Source organism: Humulus lupulus, chromosome 9 (assembly GCF_963169125.1).
Source record: "Humulus lupulus chromosome 9, drHumLupu1.1, whole genome shotgun sequence".
Lineage (NCBI taxonomy): Eukaryota > Viridiplantae > Streptophyta > Magnoliopsida > Rosales > Cannabaceae > Humulus > Humulus lupulus.
This window is the reverse complement of record NC_084801.1, coordinates 43,761,181-43,787,800: the sequence shown is the minus strand read 5'-3', so window position 1 is coordinate 43,787,800 and position 26,620 is coordinate 43,761,181. Positions and strand designations below refer to the sequence as shown.

Genomic DNA, 26,620 nt, shown 5'->3' with positions numbered 1-26,620 from the left:
ACAAAGCATCACCGATGTCCAACGTGCATATTGTAGTAGTATGGAAGGTATTCTTACTAATTATTTTGTGAATATAACTCCTCTACCAACCCTTCCCTGCCTGATATTCATAATTTTCTAGACCCTTTGAGTTGTAAAATTTATAGAGATATGAATGAGAAGTTACAGCAGTAGTTCTCTGACGAAGAAATATATGATGCTTTCTTGGAAATAAACCCTTCTAAGGCCCCTGGAATAGATAAGTTTCCTAGACATTTCTATAAAAAGGAAATTCTGGCCTACTATGGGAAAGGATATTACAGCAATGTGCTTAAAAGCTCTTAATGAGGTGAGCTCTTTGACTATATCAATGCTAAGTTAATTGCACACATACCAAAAGTAAAAAATGTTGAGGAGGTGGCTGATTATAGACCAATCGGTTTATGTAATGTGGTTTATAAACTTGTCTGAAAGTGTTTAGCCAACAAGTTACAAAAAACTATGGAAGTTTCAATCTCAGAGACTCAAGAGTCTTTTTTGGGGAAACGAAAAAATTCATGATAACTCTATATTGGGTTTTGAAGGTCTTTTCTCCATGAAGAAAGGCAACTTTGGCCATGGAAGCTCTGTGGCTCTCAAACTGGATATGTCGCAAGCCTATGACAGAGTGGAGTGGCTCTTTGTGTTTGAGGTGATGGGAAAGCTTGGGTACGATGAGAAATAGATTAAAAAGGTTGAAGCTTGTATTAATACAACCTCTTTCTCTTTACTTATCAATGGGGAGGTCAGGGGGAAAGTGAGAACTAAAAGGGGTTTAAGACAAGGCGATCCACTATCACCCTATCTATTTTTGTTTTATGTTGAACGATTATCTTGCAAGTTGGCATAAGCTGAAAGAGGAGATCTCATTACAGGCCTTCACTTTGGCACAAGTGATCTTACCGTCTCTCATTTATTTTTTGTGGATGATAGGTTGGTTTTTTGTGGTGCTAATAAGGAGGAGTGTGAGACTATTAAAAACATTCTTAATTTTTATGAAAAAGTTTCAGGCCAAATTATTAATTTTTCTAAGTCAGAATTTTGCTTTGGGAAAAATATAATTGGGGATAGCAAAAGGGAGTTACAAAATATGTTGGGGGTTAAAATGGTGGAGTGGCATAAGAGATATTTGGGGCTGCCCATTTGCTCTGGGAGAAGGAAAAATGAACGTTTTAATTATATTAAAGAAAAGATGTGGTCCAAACTGAGGGGATTGAATGAGAAAAACTTTTGTGGATATATTTCCTAATTAGGAAGTTGACCACAACTGTATATAGGAATCAATTTGATATTAATACCAAATATTTTTGTATATTTATTCTTTCTAAAATTAGGAGATTTTAATGTTGTATTTTCTAGAATTAACTAATTGTATTTATTAGTTCAGATTCTAGGTTGTATATATATTTCCTCACTTTGAGATAATGAAACAATGAAAAGTATTCAAAATATTACATGGTATCAGAGCTTTAATCTGCTGCCTAGCTCTTCAATATTTTTGTTCTCTTCTCCTCTTCGTGTGCCCATCTCTGTCCTTCCTTCCTGACTGCCATGGCTACTGAAAATGACAACTCCATCTCAAAGGCAACCTCCAAGGACATCTTCATCAGATCAGACCCTCTCTACTCCAACTCTCTCTCACGGCAATGTAGTTATCTCCTTGGTTACCAGCCACAAATTCAATGGACACAACTATCTTCAATGGTCCCAATCTGTGGTGATGTATATTGGTGGAAAAAGGCAAGGAGGAGGATCTCACATGTGAAATCTCTGCTCCAAAACAAGATGATCTTACATTCAAAACTTGGAAATCTGACAATCAAATGATTAAATCATGGCTGACCAATTCTATGAACAATGATATAGGAGAAAATTTTCTCTTATATGCCATAGTAGAGGAATTATGGGATGTTGTCAAAGATTCCTATTCAAGTTCTGAAAATACCTAATAACTTTTTGCGATCGAAGTTGTCTTGTACATTTTCCACCAAGATGATACATTGGTCACGCAATACTTCAACACACTCACACGGTATTGGCAGCAGCAAGATTTATTTGAAAAATATTCTTGGAAATGCACTGAGGATACTACTTTGTATCGTACTATTGTGGAAAAAAATAGAACTTTCAAATTTCTTCATCGCCTCAACAAAAATCTTGTTGCGGTTCAGAGTCGATTCATGAGCACCAAGCCATTTCCTAAGGTCAAAGAAGCATTATTTGAAGTCCGTCATGAAGAAAGCAGGAAAAAGGTTATGATGGGATCTCAATATCTATCTTCAGATCAGGAATCATCAGCCCTTGCTGCCCGAGGATAACCCCATGATGATAATCCTGATGCTCGTTAGAATAAGGGACGTCCTTGGTGTGATCACTACCGAAAACCTGGACACTACAAAGAAACGTGTTGGAAACTCCATGGAAAGCCTCCAAATGGAAGTCAAAGTCGCGGGGAGATCGTGAAAGTCATGGGAATGTTGCTGCCACTGTTGATTCCACAGCTGAAGGAAAGAATGATGCATCTGAATCAACTCCATTCACTAAAGCTCAGCTTGAGGCCCTTCAGAAGCTTATTAGTCAATCCTCCATTTAGTTAACTGTCATTCAGGATACTGGAATGTTGGCAATGCGAGGTAATAAATCAATAGCTTATTTTTTCAATAAAAGAACTGCTAAATCTTGGATTCTTGACTTTGGGGCTTCAAATCACATGACTGGAGATGCATCCATTTTTTCTGAGTTTCACACGAGTATAGGAAATCATACTGTTAAAATTACAAATGGCACACTCTCTAAAGTTGAGGGTTCGGGTACACTCACAATAAATAAGGACCTAACTCTCACATATGTGTACTTTATGTGCCTAAATTGGATTGTAATTTACTTTCTATTAGTAAATTTACTCGTAACCACCATTGTGTGACTAAATTTTTCTCAAATATTTGTGTATTTCAGGACTTGGATTCAGGGAAGAAGATTGGTAGTGCTGAGATGTGTTTTGGTCTTTATGTTCTAAGAAACGAAACTCCATCCACTAGCACAGCCCAAAAGTTCAATTTTCTTTCTTTGAATAATCATTCTATTTCTTGTTCTAATAAGGATAGTGGTACTATGTAATGGTATTATCGTCTTGGTCATCCGAATTTTTTGTATTTGTCAAAATGTTTCCCTCTTTATTTAGTAAAAAAAATCCAAACTCTTTTTGCTGTGAAATTTGTCAGTTTGCAAAACACACTCGCAATAGTTATTCTAAATCAACATATAAACCATCCAAACATTTTTCATTAATTCATAGTAAGGTTTGGGGACCTTCGCACGTTAACACTATAATGGGAAAAAGATGGTTTATATTTTTTTATAGATGATCACACTAGATTAACTTGGATGTTTCTTATGAAAAATAAATCAGAAGGGAGTGAAATATTTTAGCGCTTTCATCTATGATTCAAACTCAGTTTCAAACTAAGATTCAAATTCTCAAAACTGACAATGCTAAAGACTTTTTAATTCTATACTTGGCCCTTTTCTGATACAATAGGGCATCATTCACTTAAGTTCCTGTGTTGACACTCCTCAGCAAAATGGAATTGCTGAACGCAAAAATCGACATCTTATTGAAGTTGCTCAGTCTCTTATGTTTGGGACTCATGTTCCCAAATTTTTCTGGGGTGATACCATTCTTACTGCTGCCTACCTCATCAATCGGATGTCGTCCAAGGTTTTAAACTTTCAAAATCCTTGTCAAATTCTTTTGCAACTATTCCCTCATACAAGTTTCATTAGTTTTATTGATCCTAAGATCTTTGGATGCACCATTTTTCTACATCTCTATTCACAACATCGTAGTAAGTTAGATCCTAAATCTATCAAATGCATCAGTATTGGTTATTCATCTCATCAAAATGGTTATATGTAACGCCTTGAATAGCCAAGACCGTTACACTGTGTGTTTATAAAGGTGCTGGACTTGCTAATCAAGTCATTTAATTAAAACATGTTACTAAAACTACAGTGGAACTAGGGTTAAAAGATTTTGGTCTCAAAAGCGTCATCTTTTATAAATAAACATTATCTTTAAAACATGGGATCCCAAGAATAATAAGATTAAGACCGTTCACAAAAGATTCGGGATTTAAATACAGTAATTAGCCACTCTAAGGCAAAACAGAGTGTTAAGCATTCCTTGTCCTAATCCACTCTAAGGCAAAACAGCTGACTATGTACATTCAGCCCCGCAACCCTCCATCTCAGGGTTGGTCCAACTTGCCTTTGCCTTTACCTACACCACGTAGCACCTGTAAGCCAAGGCCCAGCAAGAAAACACAACAACAGAGCATAATCAATCAATAGGCAATCCAATATCTCACATCACATAAACATGTTCTCAACAGTCTAAGCATCCATGATAATCAAGTACTCAGCATACCAAACATATCATTTCATATCAATAATCAATTCCCAAATGATAACTAGGGTTAGCGCCCTTAGGCCGCACCCTCTGTTTATCTCACTGACTCCGGCCCGCTTAAACCGAGCTCAGTGAATATTAAGCTGTCCTCGGCTACCAGTGGCCAAGCCGCGCCCTATGCGCAAATATTGTATACGACACCCTTAGGCCGTTTATCACATGTCTCATGGCATAATACCATCTTTGACATTATACAGATATCAGGAGCACTTAGTCCCATCACAAACACATAACCGGGTGCAGTTTTCTTACCTTTAGATTTGCTAGCTTTGTTCGATTTGATCCTCAAGCACAATCCCTCTTGAGTCCTAGCGCACACCTAGTCACAACCATAGATCAAAATCATCACCAAACCTCGAGTCCAAAACCTAGCCTCGGGACCAATCTCGAGCCCTCGGGAAGCCCCAATTCCACCAAACGGTGTGGTGGAATCGAACCCCGAACCCCCGGGCAAAAACCCTTGAAAATAACTCAAAAACCCTTTTCTGGAAACAGGGTAGCGCTACAGCGCTCTAAAGAGGGCACTACAGTGCTACAAACAGAGCCCAAAATCGTCCCTGGGTAAATGGTCTAGCGCTACAGCGCCCAAAGGCTAGCGTTATAGCGCTAGTCACGGAACAGCAAATGTTGTTTTTCCCTCCTTCGATTTTCCCCGAGCCAAACCTTACCAAAACTTCTTCAAACTTCCACCAAACTTAGAATCAAGCTTACTAACATGTCTAACTCATCCCAAGCATCCCAACCATACAAAACTTAAACACATGCACCCCTAATCCAACATTTCACCATAGTTGAACCTAGAATTCAAAAACTCAGCAAAACAGTCACTGAAACCACAAAGTTCAAACTAGAATCCCTTACCTTTGCTAGATAAATTTAGCCTAGGTTGTCCTCCTCATAAGCTTGGCCTTCACCTCCTCAAAGCTCAGCTCCAATTTCCCTAGAATTCCCCACCAAATTTAGCTTAGAAATCTTAGTTCAACATCAAAACCAGAAGCCAAAGAAAACCTCAAAGTCTTACCTCAACTGGATGGATTGCTCTACCAATTCCTCAAGCTAGTACATAGAGCCTAGCCTCTAGCTCTTACCCAAACTCCTCTTGAGTTTTTTGCTCCAAAGGAACCCAAGAAATGGTGAAGAAATCTCAAACCGGCGTTGAAAATGCCCTGTTTTTCTTTCCCTTCTTTTTCTTTCTTTTCTTTCCTTCACCATTCTAGCCCCTTCTACAAATTCCACTAAGTATAAAGCCTGATAATACTTACCTCTTATAAGCCAAATGACCATAATACCCTCCCCTTTAATTCTAAATCTTTTAATCCACCTAGGGGCAATTTGGTCATTTCACCCAATTCCCGCTAATTCCTCTAGTGTCTCTATTATTTTCCACTTACTTCCCGATACCTAATTATTCACCAATTATATTCCTCAATATCAAAACTGACCCCAATATATTCTCTAAATTCCCATTTATACCCCCAGGCTCACCCTGAGCCGGGTATAAATCCCCGTCGTGACTTTTTCGCTAACCCGCTCACTAGGATCGTCTCGAATCACAGATATATCCACATAATAATGTGGTCTCGATAATTTATCACAAATATATACAGTTATGCCCTCAATGGAACAAAATTATGATTATGCCCTTCTAACCTAAACAGGGCCTACATGCACACTAATACACATAGTCATGCATCACAAATACTCAAATAGTCATATAACATGCTTTTAGATCATTAAATCACATATAATCCAATTATGCCCTCCCAGCGCACTAATCAAGGCCCTTAAGCCTTATTAGTAAATTTGGGTCGTTACAACTATCCCCTCCTAATGAGAATTTCGTCCTCGAAATTTACCTGAATAACTCGAGATACTGATCCCGCATTGCTGTCTCAAGCTCCCAGGTCACTTCCTCGACCCTACTATTCCTCCATAACACCTTAACCAGAGGAATTGTCTTATTTCGTAGTACTTTGTCTTTCTGATCTAGGATCTGACTCGATTGTTCTTCATAAGCTAGATCTGACTGCAATTCCAAGTCTTCATACCTTAACACATGAGTCGCATTAGAGACGTACTTCCAGAGCATAGAAACATGGAACACGTCATCGAATCCTGACAACGATGGTGGCAAGGCTAACCTGTAAACCACCTGACCAATCCTTTCCAAGATCTCAAAAGGTCCGATGAACCTAGGGCTTAGCTTTCCCTTCTTACCAAACGTCCTCACCCCTCACAATGGTGAAACTCGAAGGAACACGTGGTCCCCAACCTGGAACTCCACGTCCCTACGCTTAGGATCAGCGTAGCTTTTCTGTCTGCTCTGAGAAGCGAGCATTCTAGCTCGGATCTTCTCTGTAGCTTCACTTGTCCTCTGTACCATATCTGGCCCCAAATACTTCCTCTCACCCATCTCATCCCAATGAATGGGTGATCTGCACTTCCTCCCATATAACATCTCATAGGGAGCCACTCCAATTGTTGTTTGGTAACTATTGTTATACAAAAATTCAATCAACGGAAGATACTTACTCCATGATCCTTCAAAGTCGATCACGCATGCTCTGAGCATATCTTCGAACACCTGAATTGTCCTCTCAGACTGTCCATCATTCTGAGGATGAAAGGCTATACTGAACCTCAACTGAGTTCCCATAGCCTTCTGCAAACCACTCAAAAACTTGGAAGTAAAGATAGGATCCCGGTCTGACACTATAGACTTAGGAACCCCATAGAGACGTACAATCTCCCTCACATACAACTCAGCATACTGATCCACAGTATATGTCGACCTCACTAGAATAAAATGGGCGGACTTGGTGTACCTGTCCACTATCACCCACACCGAGTCATGAAGCCCAACCGTCCTGGGTAAACCTCCCACAAAATCCATCGTGATATCCTCCCATTTCCACTCGGGAATACCCAAAGGCTGAAGCAACCCTGCTGGTCGCTGATGCTCAGCTTTCACCTGCTGACAGGTTAAGCATCTGGTTACGTACTCCACCACATCCTTCTCCATCCCAGGCCACCAATATAACATCTGTTGATCCTGGTACATCTTCGTGGTACCCGGATGAAGTGAGTATGGCGTCGTATGAGTTTCATCTAGTATCTCTCGTCTGATCCCCTCATCAGCTGGAACACAAATCTGCCCTTGATACCGAAGTAAACCAACCTCAGAAATAGAATAGTCCTTAGCTACTACTGCTAAGACATTCTCTCTAACCTCCTGTAACTGAGCGTCTACCAACTGTCCTTCTTTAATCCGCTCTAGCAGGGTCGACTGCAGAGTAATATTGGCCAACCGGCCCACCACTAATTCTATCCATGCTCTAACCATCTCATCAGCTAACTCTCTTGAGATCTGGGTAGAACTGTATAACTGACCCGGGCCTCTCCAGCTCAATGCCTCCGCCACTACATTGGCTTTCCCCGGATGATAAAGAATATCACAATCATAATCTTTCACCAACTCTAGCCAACGCCTCTGTCTCATGTTCAGGTCCTTCTGTGTAAAGAAATACTTCAGACTCTTGTGGTCAGTGTATACCTCGCACTTCTCCCCATACAAATAATGTCGCCAAATCTTCAGTGCGAATACCACTGCTGCTAACTCCAAATCATGGGCAGGGTACCGCTGCTCATATTCCTTCAGCTGTCGTGACGCATAAGCTATGACCTTCTCATTATGTATCAACACACAGCCTAAACCCAACCTCGATGCATCGCAATAGACCACAAACTTCCCTTCCCCCGAAGGAAGACTTAACACAGGCGCATAAATAAGTCTTGCTTCAGCTCTTGGAAACTGTCTTCACACTTGTCCGACCAGATAAACTTCAAATTATTCTGTGTCAATTCTGTCATTGGTGCCGCTATCTTTGAGAATCCCTCCACAAACCGTCTATAATAACCCGCTAGACCAAGGAAACTCTGCACCTTCGAGGCGTTCCTTGGCCTCGGCCAATCCCTAACTGCCTCCACCTTAGATGGATCCACCTTAATCCCATCTGCACCCACGATATGTACAAGGAATGTCACTTCAGGTAGCCAAAATTCATATTTCTTAAACTTGGCGTACAACTGATGCTCCCTCAATCTCTGAAGAACCTGTCGAAGATGAATCTCGTGCTCTGCCTCTGAACTGGAGTACACCAAGATGTCATCGATCAAGACAATGATGAACTGATCCAGAAATTCTTTGAACACCTTGTTCATTAGGTCCATAAAGGCTGCTGGGGCATTGGTCAAACCAAATGACATGATCAGAAACTCATAGTGCCCATACCTCATTCGGAAGGCCGTCTTCGGTATATCCTCACCCTTGATCCTCAGCTGGTGATAACCAGATCGAAGATCAATCTTTGAGAACACCGTCTTACCCTGCAGCTAATCAAACAAGTCATCAATCCTTGGTAGGGGATACTTATTCTTGATGGTCAACTTGTTCAATTCATTGTAGTCTATGTACATTCTCAAGGTCTCGTCCTTCTTCTTCACGAATAAAACTGGAGCACCCCATGGCTAGTAACTAGGCCTGATGAATCCCAAATCCAGAAGCTCCTGCAACTGTATCATCAATTCTTTTAGTTCTGCCAGTGCCATCCTATATGGTTCCCTCGACACTGGCTCTGTCCCCGGCGCAAACTCAATGACAAACTGAATCTCTCTACACGACGGCAATCCCGACAAGTCCTCGAGGAACACATCCAAGAACTCACAAACCAATCCGGTCTCTTCCGGTCCTACTGGCGAAACCCTGGTGGTATCCACCACAGTAGCCAGAAAACCTATACAGCCTCCTTGTAATAGATCTCTGGCTCTCAGCGCTGATATCCTGCGTACGCGGGGTCCATGCACCACTCCCACAAAAACAAAGGGATCCTCGCCCTCTGGCTCAAAAGTCACCATCTTCTTTCTGCAGTCAATGGTAGCTCCATATCTAACCAACCAATACATACCCAAAATCATATCAAAGTCCTCCATACTTAACTCAATCAGATCTACCCACAACTCTCTACCATCAACTATCACTGGCAGTGCCCTAATCTATCTCCTAGATACTACCAGTTCTCCTGTAGGAAAAATAGCCCCAAACCCTAAAACACAATACTCACTAGGTCTACACAGTCTATCAATCACCCTACTAAAAACAAACTAATGTGTAGCACCAGAGTCAATCAATACAGTAAAAGGAGTGCCAGCGCTAAAAAGCTGACCTGTCACTACCGAGGGGCTAGCCTCGGCCTCTGCCTGCGTCAGGATGAACACTCAAGCTAGAGTCAAGCTGTCCACCTTCCCCGCATCTCCCTTCTTCACTGTCAAGAAATCTTTCTTGAGGTGTCCCACCACCCCACACACATAATAGGCCTTAGCCCGACATTCGCCCAGATGGCGTCTTCTGCACCTTGTGCACTCAGGATTAGTCCTCCATGTATCACCGCCTCCCTGACGACCACCCTGAGTACCCGGACCTTTCCTGTCAGGACCAGGAGCGGTCGAAGCATCAGAGGTCTTCCCATTCAAATCACTGGGGCCTCCGCCCCTACCAGAACCAGAATATGGGGGTACTGCCCTGCGGCCCTCCCGCCTTGCCGCACTCTCCCTCCAAATCTTATTTTTCGCTTCCTCAGCGGTAAGAGCCTTCTCCACAACCTGGGCATAAGTTGTCCCTCCAGGTACCATGGTAATCCTCACGTCTCAAGCTATCATAGCATTAAGCCCTCTAATGAATCTGTCCCGCCTAGCTGCATTGGTAGGCACAAGATCTGGTGCAAATTTTGCAAGTCTATCAAACTTCAGGGCATATTCTTTAACTGTCATGCTGCCCTGAACTAGCCCCATGAACTCATTTACTTTCGCTGCCCTGATGGCAACATTATAGTACTTCTGACTAAATAGGTCCTTGAATCCTTCCCAAGTCAAAGTAGTAACATACCTGGTCTATGATGCCACCTCCCACCAGATTCGAGCATCCTCTCTCAACATATATGTGGTACAGGCCACTCTGTCTTTTCCCTCTACCCTCATAAAGTCCAAAATGGTAGTAATCATGGTCATCCACTGTTCAGCCTTCAGTGGATCTGGTCCTTCCTCAAAGATCGGAGGCTGCTGTTTCCTAAACCGCTCATACAATGACTCCCATCTATTCCCAACCTCAACTGGTTGCACAACAGGTACCACTGCAGGTGGCACAATAGGGGAAACACTCCCTGATGGAGCCTGCTGCCGCAGAATTCGGATCTGTTCAACTTGGCTCTGTAGCCGAGCCTGCATGTCTGCCATAAGTTGTTGGCAGTTCTTAGGGAATGGTGGAGGGGTTTGACCCCGATCATCATCTCTAGTCTCAGACCTGCCAGCTAGTCGCGTAGATTTTCTTGGACGCATAATTATCCAAGTCAATCTGTAATCAATGACTCGGCAATCAGACTATGATGATAGGGTAATAATCCTTTCATGATCCATCACTGGAACTCCAATCATTCACAAGCAATCAAGATATAGCAATTTATCCAAATATTTACCCATATATTCATTCACATGCATAGCAATGCTGATAAGCATGCCTCAATATCATTATGCAATAGTCAAGGGACAGGCCCTATCAGTATCTTATGCTCCCTATTAATCAAACTGATATCAACAGTCATATCTCACTCAAATCATTTAAGCACATAATCATATGTACACAATTACCAAACCCTGAGTCGAGCTTGTCTCTCACGGCGAATGTACATGTCCAGCCAGTCTTCAGGAACCCATAAACCTAGGATGCTCTGATACCAAGTTGTAATGCCCTGGATATCCAAGACCGTTACACTGTGTGTTTATAAAGGTGCTGGACTTGCTAATCAAATCATTTAATTAAAAATGTGTTACTGAAACTACAGTGGAACTAGGGTTGAAAGATTTTGGTCTCAAAAGCGTCATCTTTTATAAATAAACATTATCTTTAAAACATGGGATCCCAAGAATAATAAGATTAAGACCGTTCACAAAATATTTGGGATTTAAATACAGTAATTAGCCACTCTAAGGCAAAACAGACTGTTAAGCATTCCTTGTCCTGATCCACTCCTCGGCCATGGCGGCCGAACAGCTGACTATGTACATTCAGCCCCGCAGCCCTCCATCTCAGGGTTGGTCCAACTTGCCTTTGCCTTTACCTACACCACGTAGCACCCATGAGCCAAGGCCCAGCAAGAAAACACAACAATAAAGCATAATCAATCAACAGGCAATCCAATATCTCACATCACATAAACATGTTCTCAACAGTCTAAGCATCCATAATAATCAAGTACTTAGCATACCAAACATATCATTTCATAACAATAATCATTTCACAAATGATAACTAGGGTTAGCTCCCTTAGGCCACACCCTCTGTTTATCCCACCGACTTCGGCCCGCTTAAACCGAGCTCAGTGAATATTAAGTTGTCCTCGGCTACAAGTGGCCAAGTTGCACCCTGTGCGCAAATATTGTATACGGCACCCTTAGGCCGTTTATCACATGTCCCATGGCATAATACCATCTTTGACATTATACAGATATCAGGAGCACTTAGTCCCATCACAAACACATAACCGAGTGCAGTTTTCTTACCTTTGGATTTGCTAGCTTTGTTCGATTTGATCCTCAAGCATGATCCCTCTTGAGTCCTAGCGCACACCTAGTCACAAACATAGATCAAAATCATCACCAAACCTCTAGTCCAAAACCTAGCCTTGGGACCAATCCTGAGCCCTCGGGAAGCCCCAATTCCACCAAACGGTGTGGTGGAATCGAACCCCGAACCCCCAGGAAAAAACCCTTGAAAATAACTCAAAAACCCTTTTCTGGAAACAGGGTAGCGCAACAGCGCTCTAAAGAGGGCGCTACAATGCTACAAACAGAGCCCAAAATCATCCCTGGGTAAATGGCCTAGCGCTACAGCGCCCAAAGGCTAGCGTTGTAGCGCTAGTCACAGAACAGCAAATGCTGTTTTTCCCTCCTTCGATTTTCCCCGAGCCAAACCTTATCAAAACTTCTCCAAACTTCCACCAAACTTAGAATCAAGCTTACTAACATGTCTAACTCATCCCAAGCATCCCAACCATACAAAACTTAAATACATGCACCCCTAATCCAACATTTCACCATAGTTGAACCTAGAATTCAAAAACTCAGCAAAACAGTCACTGAAACCACAAAGTTCAAACTAGAATCCCTTACCCTTGCTGGATAAATTTAGCCTAGGTTGTCCTCCTCACAAGCTTGGCCTCCTCAAAGCTCAGCTCCAATTTCCGTAGAATTCCCCACCAAATTCAGCTTAGAAATCTTAGTTCAACATCAAAACCAGAAACCAAAGAAAACCTCAAAGTCTTACCTCAACTGGATGGATTGCTCTACCAATTCCTAAAGCTAGTACAGGGAGCCTAGCTCTAGCTCTTACCCAAACTCCTCCTGAGTTTTTTGCTCCCAAGGAACCCAAGAAATGGTGAAGAAATCTCAAACCGACCTTGGAAATGCCCTGTTTTTCTTTCACTTTTCTTTCCCTTCTTTTTCTTTCTTATCTTTCCTTCAGCATTCTAGCCCCTTCTACAAATTCCACTAAGTATAAAGCCTGATAATACTTACCTCTTATAAGCCAAATGACCATAATACCCTCCCCTTTAATTCTAAATCTTTTAATCCACCTAGGGGCATTTTGGTCATTTCACCTAATTCCCGATAATTCCTCGAGTGTCTCTATTATTTTCCGCTTACTTCCCGATACCTAATTATTCACCAATTATATTCCTCAATATCAAAATTGACCCCAATATATTCTCTAAATTCCCATTTATACCCCCAGGCTCACCCCGAGCCGGGTATAAATCCCCGCCGTGACTTTTTCGCTAACCCGCTCACTAGGATCATCTCGAATCACAGATCACAGATATATCCACATAATAATGTGGTCTCGACAATTTATCACAAATATATACAGTTATGCCCTCAACAGGCCAAAATTACGATTATGCCCTTCTAACCTAAATAGGGCCTACATGCATGCTAATACACATAGTCATGCATCACAAATACTCAAATAGTCATATAACATGCTTTTAGATCAATAAATCACATATAATCCAATTATGCCCTCCTGACGCACTAATCAAGGCCCTTAAGCCTTATTAGTAAATTTGGGTCGTTACATTATAAGTGTTATTCTCCCACTACTCGAAAAACCTGTAACTTTATGGATGTAACCTTTTTTTGAAAAATATGCTTACTACAAGTCTGAGATTCAGGGGGAGAATGTAAATGAATCTCATCTTTGGGAGAGTATTCCAGGTACCCATACTAAAATTATCCCGGCTACTCATACTCATACTCCACCTCTTGTTCAATCTTCCAATCTAGTCATGGACACTCCATCTACATCTTTAGTCATAGAAAATCAAGGTCCATATAATTCTTCCAATCCAGCCATGGACACTACATCTACTTCTTCAATCATAGAAAATCAAGATCCACCTATGACTATTAGGTCTCAACCAGAACCTAAAGAGCTTCGTGTCTACCAAAGAAGAAAAAATTCTGGAAAAGAATTAAAAGATCGAACACACCTCGAGGACCACCATGAATCGAAACTGGATCCACATCCTCCAGAAATACATTCAGGTTTGAGTAATCCTAGTCATGATAATGTTATTCATATAAATGATGATCTACCTATTGCTTTGAGAAAGAGAGTTCGTGCTTGTACTAAACATCCCATTGACAACTTTGTGTCCTATAAAATCTTATCTCCATCCTATCAGGCATTTGTTTCTATTCTTGATAGTGTACAGATTCCTCATACAATTCAAGAGGCACTGACTGATTTTAGTTGGAAAAAGGTTGTACAAGATGAGATTAATGCCTTGGTGAAGAATGGTACTTGGGAAATTACAAAATTACCAACTGGGAAGACCCGTGAGATGCAAGTGGGTATTCACTATTAAACATAAAGCAGATGGTAGCATTCAAAGCTTTAAAGCTCACTTGGTTGCTAAGGGGTTCACTCAGTCTTACGGGATAGATTATCAAGAGAACTTTGCGCCCATGCTAAACTCAAGACCATCCGTCTTCTACTCTCTCTTGCTGCAAATCAAGAGTGACCACGATGTTAAGCATGCTTTCTTGAATAGAGATCTTGAAGAAGAAGTCTATATGGATATTCCTCCTGGTTTCAAGAATTCATCCAACCAGGACAAAGTTTACAGACTCAAAAAATCACTATATGGCCTTAAGCAATCTCCACGAGCATGGTTTGGAAAATTCACTAAGTCAATCATTCAGAATGGCTATACTCAATGTCAGGCAGATCACACATTGTTTGTCAAACTCAACTCAGATAAAAGGATAACTATCCTAATTGTTTATGTTGATGATATAATATTGACAGTCAATTATAAGGAGGAACTAGGAAGGCTAAAAAGTTTCTTATCAAAGGAATTTGAGATTAAAGTTCTCGGGTATCTCAGATATTTTCTTGGCATGGAAGTTGCACGATCAAGACATGACATCTTTGTTTCTCAACGTAAAGGTGTTCTAGACTTACTCAAGGAAGCAGGAATGCTTGGGTGTAAACCAGCCTCAACTCCAATGGATTTAAACAAGAAAATTGGCTCACAGACGGATCAAACACCTGTGGACTGGGGGAGATATCAAAGGCTAGTTGGACGCCTTATTTATTTATCTCACACTAGACCTAATATTGGTTTTCCTGTTAGTGTGGTGAGTCAATACATGAATAATCCAACAGAAGAACGCATGGAAGTTGTTACAAGAATCCTTAGATACCTCTAGATGACTCCAAGAAAATGTTTGCTTTTCAGGAAGAATGACAATAAAGAAATGAGAGTTTACACTAATACAGACTGGGCAGGAGATATAACAGATAGAAGGAGTACTTGAGGTTACTATTATTATGTTTGAGGAAATCTAGTAACATGGAGAAGTATGAAACAATCAGTTGTTTATAGAAGCTCAACTGAAGCCGAATTTAGAGCTCTAGCTCTCAGCATTTGTGAAGGGACTTGGCTGAAAAAGTTACTTGACGAACTTGGAGTATTTACAGAAGAGTCTATACAAATATTTTGTGACAGTCAAGCTGCCATTAATATTGCAAGAAATCTTATTCATCATGACAGGACTTAGCATATTGAGATAGATAGACACTCATCACTGAGAAAATTGAGAATGCCATTGCTCAAACCATTTATACTACATCAAGATTTCAAATAGCCGACATCCTCACCAAAGCTCTCCCAAGAATCGGTTTTGAAGAATTGATGTGCAAGCTTGGGATGTTTGATATACACAACCCAGCTTGAGGGGGAGTGGGGATTTATTTCCTAATTAGGAAGTTGACACAGGTGTATATAGGAATCAATTTGGTATTAATACCAAATATTTTTGTATATTTATTCTTTCTAAAATTATGAGATTTTAATGTTGTATTTTTTAGAATTAGCTAATTGTATTTATTGGTTCAGATTCTAGGTTGTATATATATATATATATCCTCATATAATGAAACAGTGAAAAATATTCAAAATCTCACAACTTTTCTAGTTCCAGAAAAGAGGTTTTAATAAAGGCAGTGGTTTAGGCAATCCCTAACTATTCCATGTGGTATTTTAGGTTGCCCAAGTCTCTTATTAATGCCATCTACAAAATGATGGCTAATTTATGGTGGGGTAGAAACGAGGGGAAACAAGATGCATTGGGGGCAGTTGGGAGAAGTTATGTACACCGAAAGAAATGGGAAGGCTTGGTTTCGAGATTTAGAAGCTTTTAACAAAACCCTTCTAGCTAAGCAAGGGTGGAGAACAATGGAAAACATGGAGTTGTTGATCAGCAAGGTGCTTAAGGCTTCATATTTTCCTAATACTGATTTACTTACAGTTAAGAGTTGGGCCAGAGCTTCGTTTGTGTGGGGGAAGGAAATATTAGAGAAGGGTTGCAAATGGAGAATGGGTTCAGGAGATGACATTTAGGTTACTAGTGACTAGCGGCTCTTCCGAAAGGATGAGGTTGGGTTTACTAACTCTCTGTTTATCCCTAACAATGTTTGTGTTGCATACCTAAGATTGGCAAATGGATTTTGGAATACCATATTATTGAAACAACTGTTTGACCCAGCTGATGTGTGGCTGATTTTGGCAATACCAGTGGGATCTATGAACAATGTATATGGGGCTTCACAGATGACGGTATATACAATGTTCAGAATGAGTACAAAACAGGCCATTGGTCACAAAGGCTAGCCTAAGCATTTAATATGAATGACACTAGCGGTTGGTGGAGAAGTTACTAGAAACTCAACATCCCAGGACAAATAATACACTTTGGGTGGAGATTGGCTCCCAATTTGATGTAACTTGCTTAAGAGATGTATGTCTATTGATGTTAGATACCTAAGATGTGGAGTGGCCCAAGAAACTATAGTTCATTGTCTATGCAAGTACCACGTGGTAAGGAATTACTGGAAAAGTTGTAAGTGTTGTAAAAAGATAAGAACTCCCCCTACCAAGGACCATGGTGAGTTTCTGTTTTCTGTATCAAATACAATTTTGGCTGCTGAGTTCAAATATTTCATTACTATGATGTGGCATTTATGGAATGACAGAAAAAATATTCTACATGGGAGGTCTGTTACTATGAATCCTCACTTAGGAAAATGGGTGGATGACTACATGATAGAATATAAAAAGCGGTAATAAAGAAGGAAAATAAATGTTGTATTCCTTGGGAACAGAAGAAAGGGTATAGGCTACATATATAGGGTCGTGGTTCAACATTCCCAAGAGTGTAACAGAAAATGGTTATGCAACATGTACATACTGAAGGATAAGAGAAAAATATCATGTAGTTAATTGTGTCATTAAGGTAGCCTAATGAGAGATCATTGTTTAACATCCCCCCGCAAACTAACAGGCCAGGGAAGGACTGTAAGTTCGAAACGTAATTCCTGAAAGCGAGCTATCACGAGCAGCTTGGTTAAGCAATCTACAAGTTGGTCGGAGGTAGGCGCACAGGCCAGTGTCCAGGCTTTTTGAGCCACTTTCTCATGAACAAAATGTTGGTCAATTTCAACGTGTTTGGTACAAGAATGCAACACCGGGTTGGAAGCCAAATGCAGGGTACTGGCATTGTCACAGTAAAGAATGGAAGAAGAAGACAGTGGAATAAGAAGCTCACATAACAAAGACTAAATCCAAGATAACTCAGCAGCACCATTGGCTAACACGCGGTACTCAGATTCCGTACTGGGCCAAGAAATCACTCGCTGCTTCGAAGAAGACCAAGAAATAAGATTATGGCCCAGGAAAATACAATAGGCACTAGTACTGCGACGATCATCGGGGCAAGATGCCCAGTTCGCATCAGTATAACAAACTAACGAAGAAGCAGAGTTGCGGTGCGTAGAGAGTCCATAATGTCTAGTCCCTTTTAGATAACGCAAAACCCATTTGACTGCCTGAAAATGGACATCAGTCAGAGCATGCATAAACTGGCATAATTTTTTGACTGCGAAGGAGATGTCTGGCCTTGTCAAAGTGCAATACTGCAACGCGCCAAGAATTCTATGATACTCAATGGCAGAGGGGAGAAGATTACCATCATGCAAGGAGAGAGAGCCAAGGGCCAGAGGAGTAGGAAGAGGCTTCGAATCAGTCATACCAGTTTTCTGAAGAAGGTCACGAATGTATTTAGTCTGGCTAAGGTGAATACAGTTGGTGAAAGAGTGAACTTCCACTCCCAAAAAATAGTGCAAGGGACTGAGATCCTTAACAGCAAACTAAGACTTAAGAAAGACCATAAATTGATAGATAAACTCAGTAGAAGAACCAGTAATAATAATATCATCGACGTAGATAAGAACAACAATGGTGTGACCCCGACGATGCCAAATAAACATGGAAGTATCAGCTTTCGAACCTGTAAAACCCCAGTGAATAAGAGTTGAACTAAGCTTAGTGAACCAAGCGCAAGGTGATTGCTTGAGACCATAAAGAGACTTGTGAAGCTTGCAAACATGGTTTGGATGGTGAGGATCAACAAAGCCTTGGGGTTGGGTTATGAACACATCCTCGTGAAGATCGCCATGAAGAAAAGCATTTTGAATGTCAATTTGATGAAGTGGCCAGTTAAGAGACACAACAACACTGAGAATAAGCCGAATCATGGTAGGCTTAATAACTGGACTAAAGGTCTCGTGGTAGTTCAAGCCTGCAGTTTAATGGAAACCTTTTAGCCACAAGTCGAGCCTTATACTGATCCATGGAGCCGTTGGGGCGAAGCTTGATTCGATAAACCCATTTGCAGCCAACCACATGAGAGCCAGGAAGCAAACGAACAAGGGACCAAGTTTTCTGAGTTTGTTATGCAGTAAACTCAGCATGCATAACAGCTTGCCAATGGGGATCTTTGTGTGCCTCAGAAAAAGAAGATGGTTCACACGGGGTACCTGCAGCTACACTAAAAAATACACGAGGTTTAACAATAACAACTTTAGATCTCATTATCATAGGATGCTCATTCACGGTTGGTTTCGTAGGTGGACAGAGAGTACTCTAAAGGTCAACAACAAGAGGAAGAGCAGGTGGAGAAGGGGAGGGGACTGAGGAAAAATTAGAAGGAGAATGTACAGCAGGAGGAGATGCAGAACAAGACGGGACAGAGGAGGTCCGAATAGGAGAGGGGCTGAGATGAGGGCCGAATAGGAGAGGGGCAGAGAGGAGAAGTGGGATGTGGACAGGGAGGATGTCAAGGTAGAAAACAACCACCAAGAAATGGAAGAAAAAATATAACAGAGGGAGGAGACACGGGAGAGGTGGAGGCTGAAAGACTAGTTTGAGCAAAAGGGAAACACTGCTCATTAAAAACAACATGTCTGGTGACATACAGACGGTCAGAATCAACCTGCAAACAGAGATAACCCTCGTGATGGCTGCTGTAGCCATGAAAAACACATGGACGTGATCAAAATTCGAGTTTATGGGAATTGTAGGGACGGAGAAAAGGAAAGTATTGGCAGCCAAAGATTTTGAGATGAGTATAGGATGGAGACTTAGTATAGAGAATCTAATTAGGAGACGTTGGAAAGGTAACGAGAAGGAAGGCGATTGATCAAGTATACAGCTGTACTAAATGCATATAGCCAGTAGGAGAGTGGCATAGAAGAGTGAGCAAGAAGAGCCAAACCAGTATCGACAACATGTCGATTTTTATGTTCAACACTATCGTTTTGCTGGGGAGTATAAGGACAAGAGAGTTCATGATGAATGCCAAGAGACTGAAAAAATGTAGAGAGGGAACGAAATTCCCCACCCCAATCAGAACGAACATGTTTGATAGTGGCTTGAAACTGAGTATGAACCAGCGTTTTAAATTGAACAAATGTCGAGTATGCTTCATCTTTAGATTTTAAGAGGTAAAGCCAGGAAAAATGAGAGTAATCATCAATAAACAAGATAAAATATTTAACACCAGTAACAGATGGGACAAGGGAAGGCCCCCAAAGATCAGTATGAACTAAAGCAAAGGGACAAGAAGCCCATGATACATATGAAGGAAAGGGCAGCCTATGCGATTTCACTAATTGACAAGAGGGACAAAAGTCCATACAATTGATTTTTGCAGCTGAAAGATTACAAGAAAATATTAAAAAATGAACAACATCTTTGGAAGGGTGTCCCAAACGGTAGTGCCACAAGTTGGACGGATTGCTAACTGCCAAGTGAATCTGAGGGGTGGAAGGAGACGAAGAGGAAGCAGGAAAAGGAACACAAATGCGATAGAGGCCCTGATCAAGAAAACCGTGAGGAGTACTTGACGGCTGAACTGATGCTTCACCAAGAAAAAAGAAGGATAAAACTCAATAAATGCTTGATTATCTTGACACAATTTAGAAACACTAAGGAGATTCTTAGTTAAGGCAGGAGAATGATAGACATTTCAAAGCTTAAGCGTCGTATTATAGGCAGGGAGAAAAGTAAACCCAACGCGAGAAATAGGGGAAGCCTTACCATTACCAATCGTTACCTGATCAGACCCATGATAAGGAGAAGCAGATTCAAGCATGTTGAGGCCTGGTGTAAAGTGATGGGTAGCACCGGAGTCCATGTACCAACTCGGATCCGAAACAAGGGAAGTAGCAGTAGTGGGACGAAGCATTGGTAGGGAAGGGGAAGGGTTGGGAGAGGTGGTGGTGTGAAAATTTCGGGGAGAGGATGGAGCAAGTTGGTACTGAAAATTGCCACGATGGTAACAAAAATTCGCGTTGTGTCCAGGCTTGAGACATATTTGGCAACAGGATCAGTAAGGAGGTTTAGGAGACCACGAGGGCCGAGAATGGTCAGGGGAACGAGGATAAGTGTTTTGGCGAGGGTGAGGATAAGTGTTTGAGCGAGAGGTCGGGATCTGAGGAGATGAAGAGAAAGGATGGGGAGACTGTTTAGGCTTCTTTGGTTGAGTAGGGAAATGAGCTATGTTGGCTTGAAGGGAGCTCAAAGTGTCTGTGGAAAGTTGCCTCTCCAACTGAGCATCACAGGTGAGAAAGAGACTATAAAGCTCTTCAATAGAGGGTTTAGGCACCCGAATGTTGATGGAATCAATAAAGGAGTTATATTCACGTCCGAGGCCCTGCAAAAAATAGAGCAGCTGGCCTCGATGAGAAACAGAGCCGCTGACAGAAGCAAGTATATTACAAGCTATACGAAATTTCTGGATATATGCAAGAGTAGTGAGGCCATCCTTCTGCATGGTTTGAAGCTTCTACCGAAGCTTAGAAATATGAGAGAAAGCTGCAGATGAGTAGATCTATTCAAGAGCCACCCAGATCTCAGAAGCAGTGTTGTAGCCAACGATTTGGCCAAGCATAGACTCATGGATAGAGGCGTAAACCCAGCTCATCACCAGGCGATTATATCTCTGCCATTGTTGATACTCTGGGTTGGGTTGGGTTTGAGCGACATCTGAAAATGGAGAAGGACAAGAATAAGAACCATCAAGGAACTACTCAAGACCTTACAAAGGAGGGGTCAACGAAAAGGACATAGGGACAGGGGTATGGGTGGGGGTGTCAGAAGTGGCAGTATGTTGTGTAGAGAGTGGTGGAATGGGCGGTGCAGGCGGTGGTGGGGTACCACTAGAGGCAGTAGTACTAAGGTCATCTCCAACCCATAACACCATATATGGTGTTGCACCAACACAAAAACTAAGGAATCTTAGCACCATTTTTTTTTCATTCCAACCACAACACCAAAAATTACACCAAAAAGTATATTCTTTATTATTTTATCTTATATATAAAATAATACACATATATATTTATTGTTAAATACTAATATAAAAATTAAAATAGTACTGCTTTTTGTTTTTGCTTTTGCTTCAGTACCCCACCATATTTGGTGGGGTATTGTAGCTTAACAACATAATGGTGAGATAAATGGAGTTGGGTTGGATTTGATTTTGTGCATTTTTAGCACTATATTTGTTGTTTTGCAATCCGGTTGGAGCTGCCCTAATGCTTGAAGCCATGCTGCTGTTAATGGTATGATACCATGACAAAATATAAAAAACGGTAAGAAGGAAAATAAATGTTGTATTCCATGGGAACAGAAGAAAGGATACAAGCTACATATATAGGGTCATGGTTCAGCATTCCCAAGAATGTAACAGAAAATGGTTATGCAACGTGTACATACTGAAGGATAAGCGAAAAATATCATGTAGCTGTAATTGTGTCATTAAGGTAGCCTAATGAGAGATCATTGTTTAACACTACATTATGGAGTATAAGACAACTAATAGAGGGGTGGAGGATAGAGCAGTTACAGAACCAATATCCTAAAAATCTCCACTTCAGAGTATGTTCAAAATCAACTTAAATGCTGCTATGGACACGGATAACAGTGAGGTTAGTTAGGGAGCTGTGTGCAGAGATGATCATGGGATGCTAATTGAGCCTGCTGATGCATGGTTACCTTTGGTGATTTCAGTAGCTGCTGCTGAAGCTAGAGCGCTGCTGTTGGGAGTTCAAATGGTGTTTCAACTCAATCTCAACAATTTCATGATGGAATCGGACGGCCTCCAGGTGGTACAAGCTTTTAGGGGCAAAAGGATGATTTTATACAAATATGGGACTATTCTGAATGATATAAAGAATTTGGTTCAGAGAGTTTCTTTTGGGGTTTTTTTTGCATGTTAAATGGGAGGGGTAATGTTCATGTCCATAACTTAGCTAAGTAAGCCTTTTGTGTGATTTCAGCTGCAAAAGCTGAGTTACCTCATCCAAATTTGTAGTCCGTTGCTGGGTTAATGAATTCCCTTTAAAAAAAATCCCCCATCTTTATGTATTTCAATGATAAGAAAAAGTTTATTACTTTGTATCCAACTTATTTTCTTGTGATTTAGTATTGGCAATGATCAACTCATTCATTATTTTATGTTTTTTCACTTATATTTTTTATCAAATACATTCTAATCATATGTTACAAACGTGGCCATATAGAGTACATAGTACTAAATATTAATTGAAAGATTATTTGTAAAATATATTTTAAATTTATGTAAGAAAGTCATCTATCTTATGTTTATCACTTCAAATTACAGTTCTTCTTTTCTTTTTCTTTCTCCTGCAGTTACATTGACAGCTCTGGAATTAGTGGTGAACTTCCAGATACTTTTGCCAAGCTTACAAATATGAAAATTATGTACATTCTTTTTGCCCTTTTTAACTCCAAAAAATATCCTGCACATTTTACTCTTTTTTTTTTTTTTTTGTCCAGCTGAAGTGATTTGAGTGCGCATAATTGTGTGTAATTAAGCTTTCAAATTCTAGTGTCTTATATTTAAGCTATTTTTCAGGAATGCACTAGACACTCCTCTCTCAGGAAAGATACCAGAATTCATAGGAAACTGGAGAAACATGACAAGTTTGTATGTGTTCGAACATCTAACAGTTTTATGATGTTATTTTAATTATGGCTAATTATTTAAAATTCTTAATTTGAGCATTTTTTAATAAATAAATAAATAAGCTCACATAGCTCTAAAATAATTTTATGCAGGACATTTCAAGGGAACTCTCTTGAAGGGCCCATACCGTCTAGTTTTTCTCAACTGATCTCATTGACAATTCTGTAAGTTTATGTATACTTGTGAGAAATTTTGAATAAATATATGTTTCTTTTTAGGGGGAATATATATGTATTTATAGTATGATATAAATACTAATAACTTAAGTTAATTTAATGAATAAAATTAAAATATATACATTAAAATAGAAATAATTTTTATGTACATTTAAAAATTCAGCCATTTCTAATTTGTAAATAAAATATTTCTTATATATTTATATACCTTAATAAGGACAGGAATAGTTTATGTTAACAATATGTATATGTGCTTTACTAAATTACTAATATTGTAGGAAAATTGGTGATCTATACAATGGGAATCCTTCCCTTCTTGATCATTTTATCAATAAAGATATGGAGAACTTGACTGAGTTGTAAGTTATTATGATGTATATCATATAATGACTCACTTCATTATTAGATTAAATCAACATATTCATTTTTGCATTCTTATTATAATTTGAGTACTAATACTGGTATCCTGTCATTGCCGTTTCTTATTTTCTTTTTCTTCTGACAGAATTTTAAGGGATGCGTTGATTTCTGGTCCAATTCCACCTCATATTGGAGATTTGCAAAAGTTGAAAACTCTGTATGTATTAACATGTACATAAATAAAATAGAAGCCAAAGACTTTTAATAGCTTAATTTTATTGTATTTGTTCCTTTTAACTTTTTCATGGATATTTCCAGTGATTTGAGTTTCAACCAGTTAACAGGAAAGATCCCTACTTCATTGTTCGACATGAAAGTTCTCGAAAATTTGTAAGTAATTAATTGGTAGTGCTTTTATTTTTGCATTTTAGAGTTTTTTTTCTCCTTCTGTAGAATTCAGAATTTAAAACCTAATAAAAGACCATCCTCGACTTTTGTTTAAGTTTTTTTTTTTATGGTACCCTAATTAACTTTGCTTATTCTACTATATGTCAGATTTCTTGGAAGCAATAGACTATCAGGCAAGATTCCTCAGGAAAAGAGTAGTGTTAGTCTTTTGAGAATGTAAGTCTTCAAGTTTTGGCAATATCCTTTGTTGATCAATTGAGGGACGACCAATTCTATATTCAGTAAAAAAAAATCCAAATAATCCAGTTAAATAGATTAAACTAGTTCATTATTTAGGGGAAGTACGTATAATCATATCTTGAGAAAATTACAGAAACACGTTCCTATTATAGTCCCCAAAATTTATTAGTCAATGAGCTAGATATGTTGGACTAGACTGATAAAATTGTGACCTAAAACCCATCGGTCATGTTGGGTATGTTAGAGAGTCTCTAGCTAGTTAGGATTCTCTTACAATTATGTTACTGTAATTAGTGTATATACTTTAAGCTGTTAATTATTCTGTTTCGATAGCTAGCTGTACCTAGCTGGCTTTCTTTATTATTTATATACTTTGTACAGTAAGATTATACAATACAATCAATTCATTTTCTCAGATTACACTTTCATAATATGGTATCAGAACCACTATGATCCTTTTTCTCTCTACATTGTTTTTTTTTTCTTCTTCGGTTCTGATCGTCTTCTCCGGCCATGGCGTCTCAAACTGCTACTCCAGCATCCAATACTTCTGATTCCGCTGCCTTATCTCCTGTTACTTTTTCTCGCAAGATTTCTGTCAAACTTGACACCCATAATTTTCTTCTATGGCGTCCACAAGTTCTCTCAAAGATCAAAGGTCATCAGCTTCATGACTTCATTTCTAAATCTGTCACTCCGCTGAAGAAATTTCTCACAGAAATTGATCAAACTTCAAACTTGATTAACCCTAAGTTTACTCAATGGAAGGTTCAAGATCAGTTGCTCTCCTCCATGACAGAAGGAGTTCTTATGCAAGCGTGTGGTTGGCAGTCAGACCTCGGCTGAAGTGTGGAAAACAATTGAGGTATATTTTGCAACTCAAACCTCTGCTAAAATTGACCAGTTTCAAACTCAATTACAGAACATCAAGAAAGGCTCATTGTCTGTCAATGACTACTTGCTACGCATCAAAGCTATTGTGGATCGTCTTGGCTCTGTTGGCCATCATGTTCCTGTTAAGGAACACGTTGCTGCAATTTTCAAGGGCTTACCTCCTGACTATGATACATTTGTTATCTCTGTCAATTCAAGAAATCAACCTTATTTTGTTGCTAAAATTGAATCTTTGCTCCTTTCACAAGAACATCGAATGGATTCTCATGCTAAGGATTTGGACTCTGTCAATCTTTCTTACATTCGTCTTTATAGAGGCAAGAATTCTTTCTCTCCTCCTACTGATCACAGATCTCATTTCACTCCATCCTCGGTTCCTACTTCTATTGGTCGTGGTGGTAATCGTGCCTTTTGGAATCCTTATGTTGTCTCCAATCGTAGTGGTCTCTCCAACAACTCAGGTGGTTTTTCAAGCACTACTGGTGGTCCTTTTGCCAGTTCTGGTCGTATCTCCTCTGCTTGGAGTGCTAACGTCATTAGCCCTACTAGTGGTCGACCTGTTTGTCAGTTATGTTTTCGCACAGGCCACCTTGCTTCTCGATGTTATCAACGTTTAAACATGGATTTCCCTGGTGTTGGTGCTGCTAATGTTGATAACTCTATGCAAATATTGCCACTGCCGATACGGTTTTAGACTCAGCTTGGTACCTTGACTCTGGAGTAACAAGTCATTGCCCAGCTGATGAAAGCAATCTCATTCAAAAGGAGCCCTACTTTGGTACTAATCAGGTTCATATGGGTGATGGTGCAAGCCTGTCTATTCAAAATGTTGGTAAGGTTGTTTTCCAACCTAATCTTTCTTCACAACATCTTGTTCTCAATCGTTTGTTGCATGTTCCTAAACTCACAAAAAATCTAATTAGTGTTTCTCAATTTACCAAAGATAATCATGTCTGTTTTGAATTCTCTCCTGATTTTTGTCTTGTGAAAGATCAGGCTTCCAAGAAAATTCTAATGAAAGGCACGGTTGAGCATGGCCTTTATGTCTTCCA

The 26,620-nt window shown here is 40.0% G+C and overlaps 1 protein-coding gene across 10 annotated transcripts in view; it reads left to right on the top strand.

Annotated features, from left to right (window-relative positions):
• The window catches only part of LOC133802314 (probable LRR receptor-like serine/threonine-protein kinase At1g56140), a 94,319-nt gene that overhangs the window by 39,816 nt on the left and 27,883 nt on the right, over window positions 1-26,620 (top strand). For all 10 annotated transcript variants that reach the window (XM_062240607.1, XM_062240604.1, XM_062240605.1 and 7 more), the window contains 7 exons: window positions 23,154-23,225; window positions 23,380-23,451; window positions 23,583-23,654; window positions 23,945-24,025; window positions 24,172-24,243; window positions 24,345-24,416; window positions 24,582-24,650. In XM_062240607.1, the coding sequence (XP_062096591.1) occupies window positions 23,154-23,225; window positions 23,380-23,451; window positions 23,583-23,654; window positions 23,945-24,025; window positions 24,172-24,243; window positions 24,345-24,416; window positions 24,582-24,650 (510 nt within the window). The remainder of the gene's footprint in view (window positions 1-23,153; window positions 23,226-23,379; window positions 23,452-23,582; window positions 23,655-23,944; window positions 24,026-24,171; window positions 24,244-24,344; window positions 24,417-24,581; window positions 24,651-26,620) is intronic.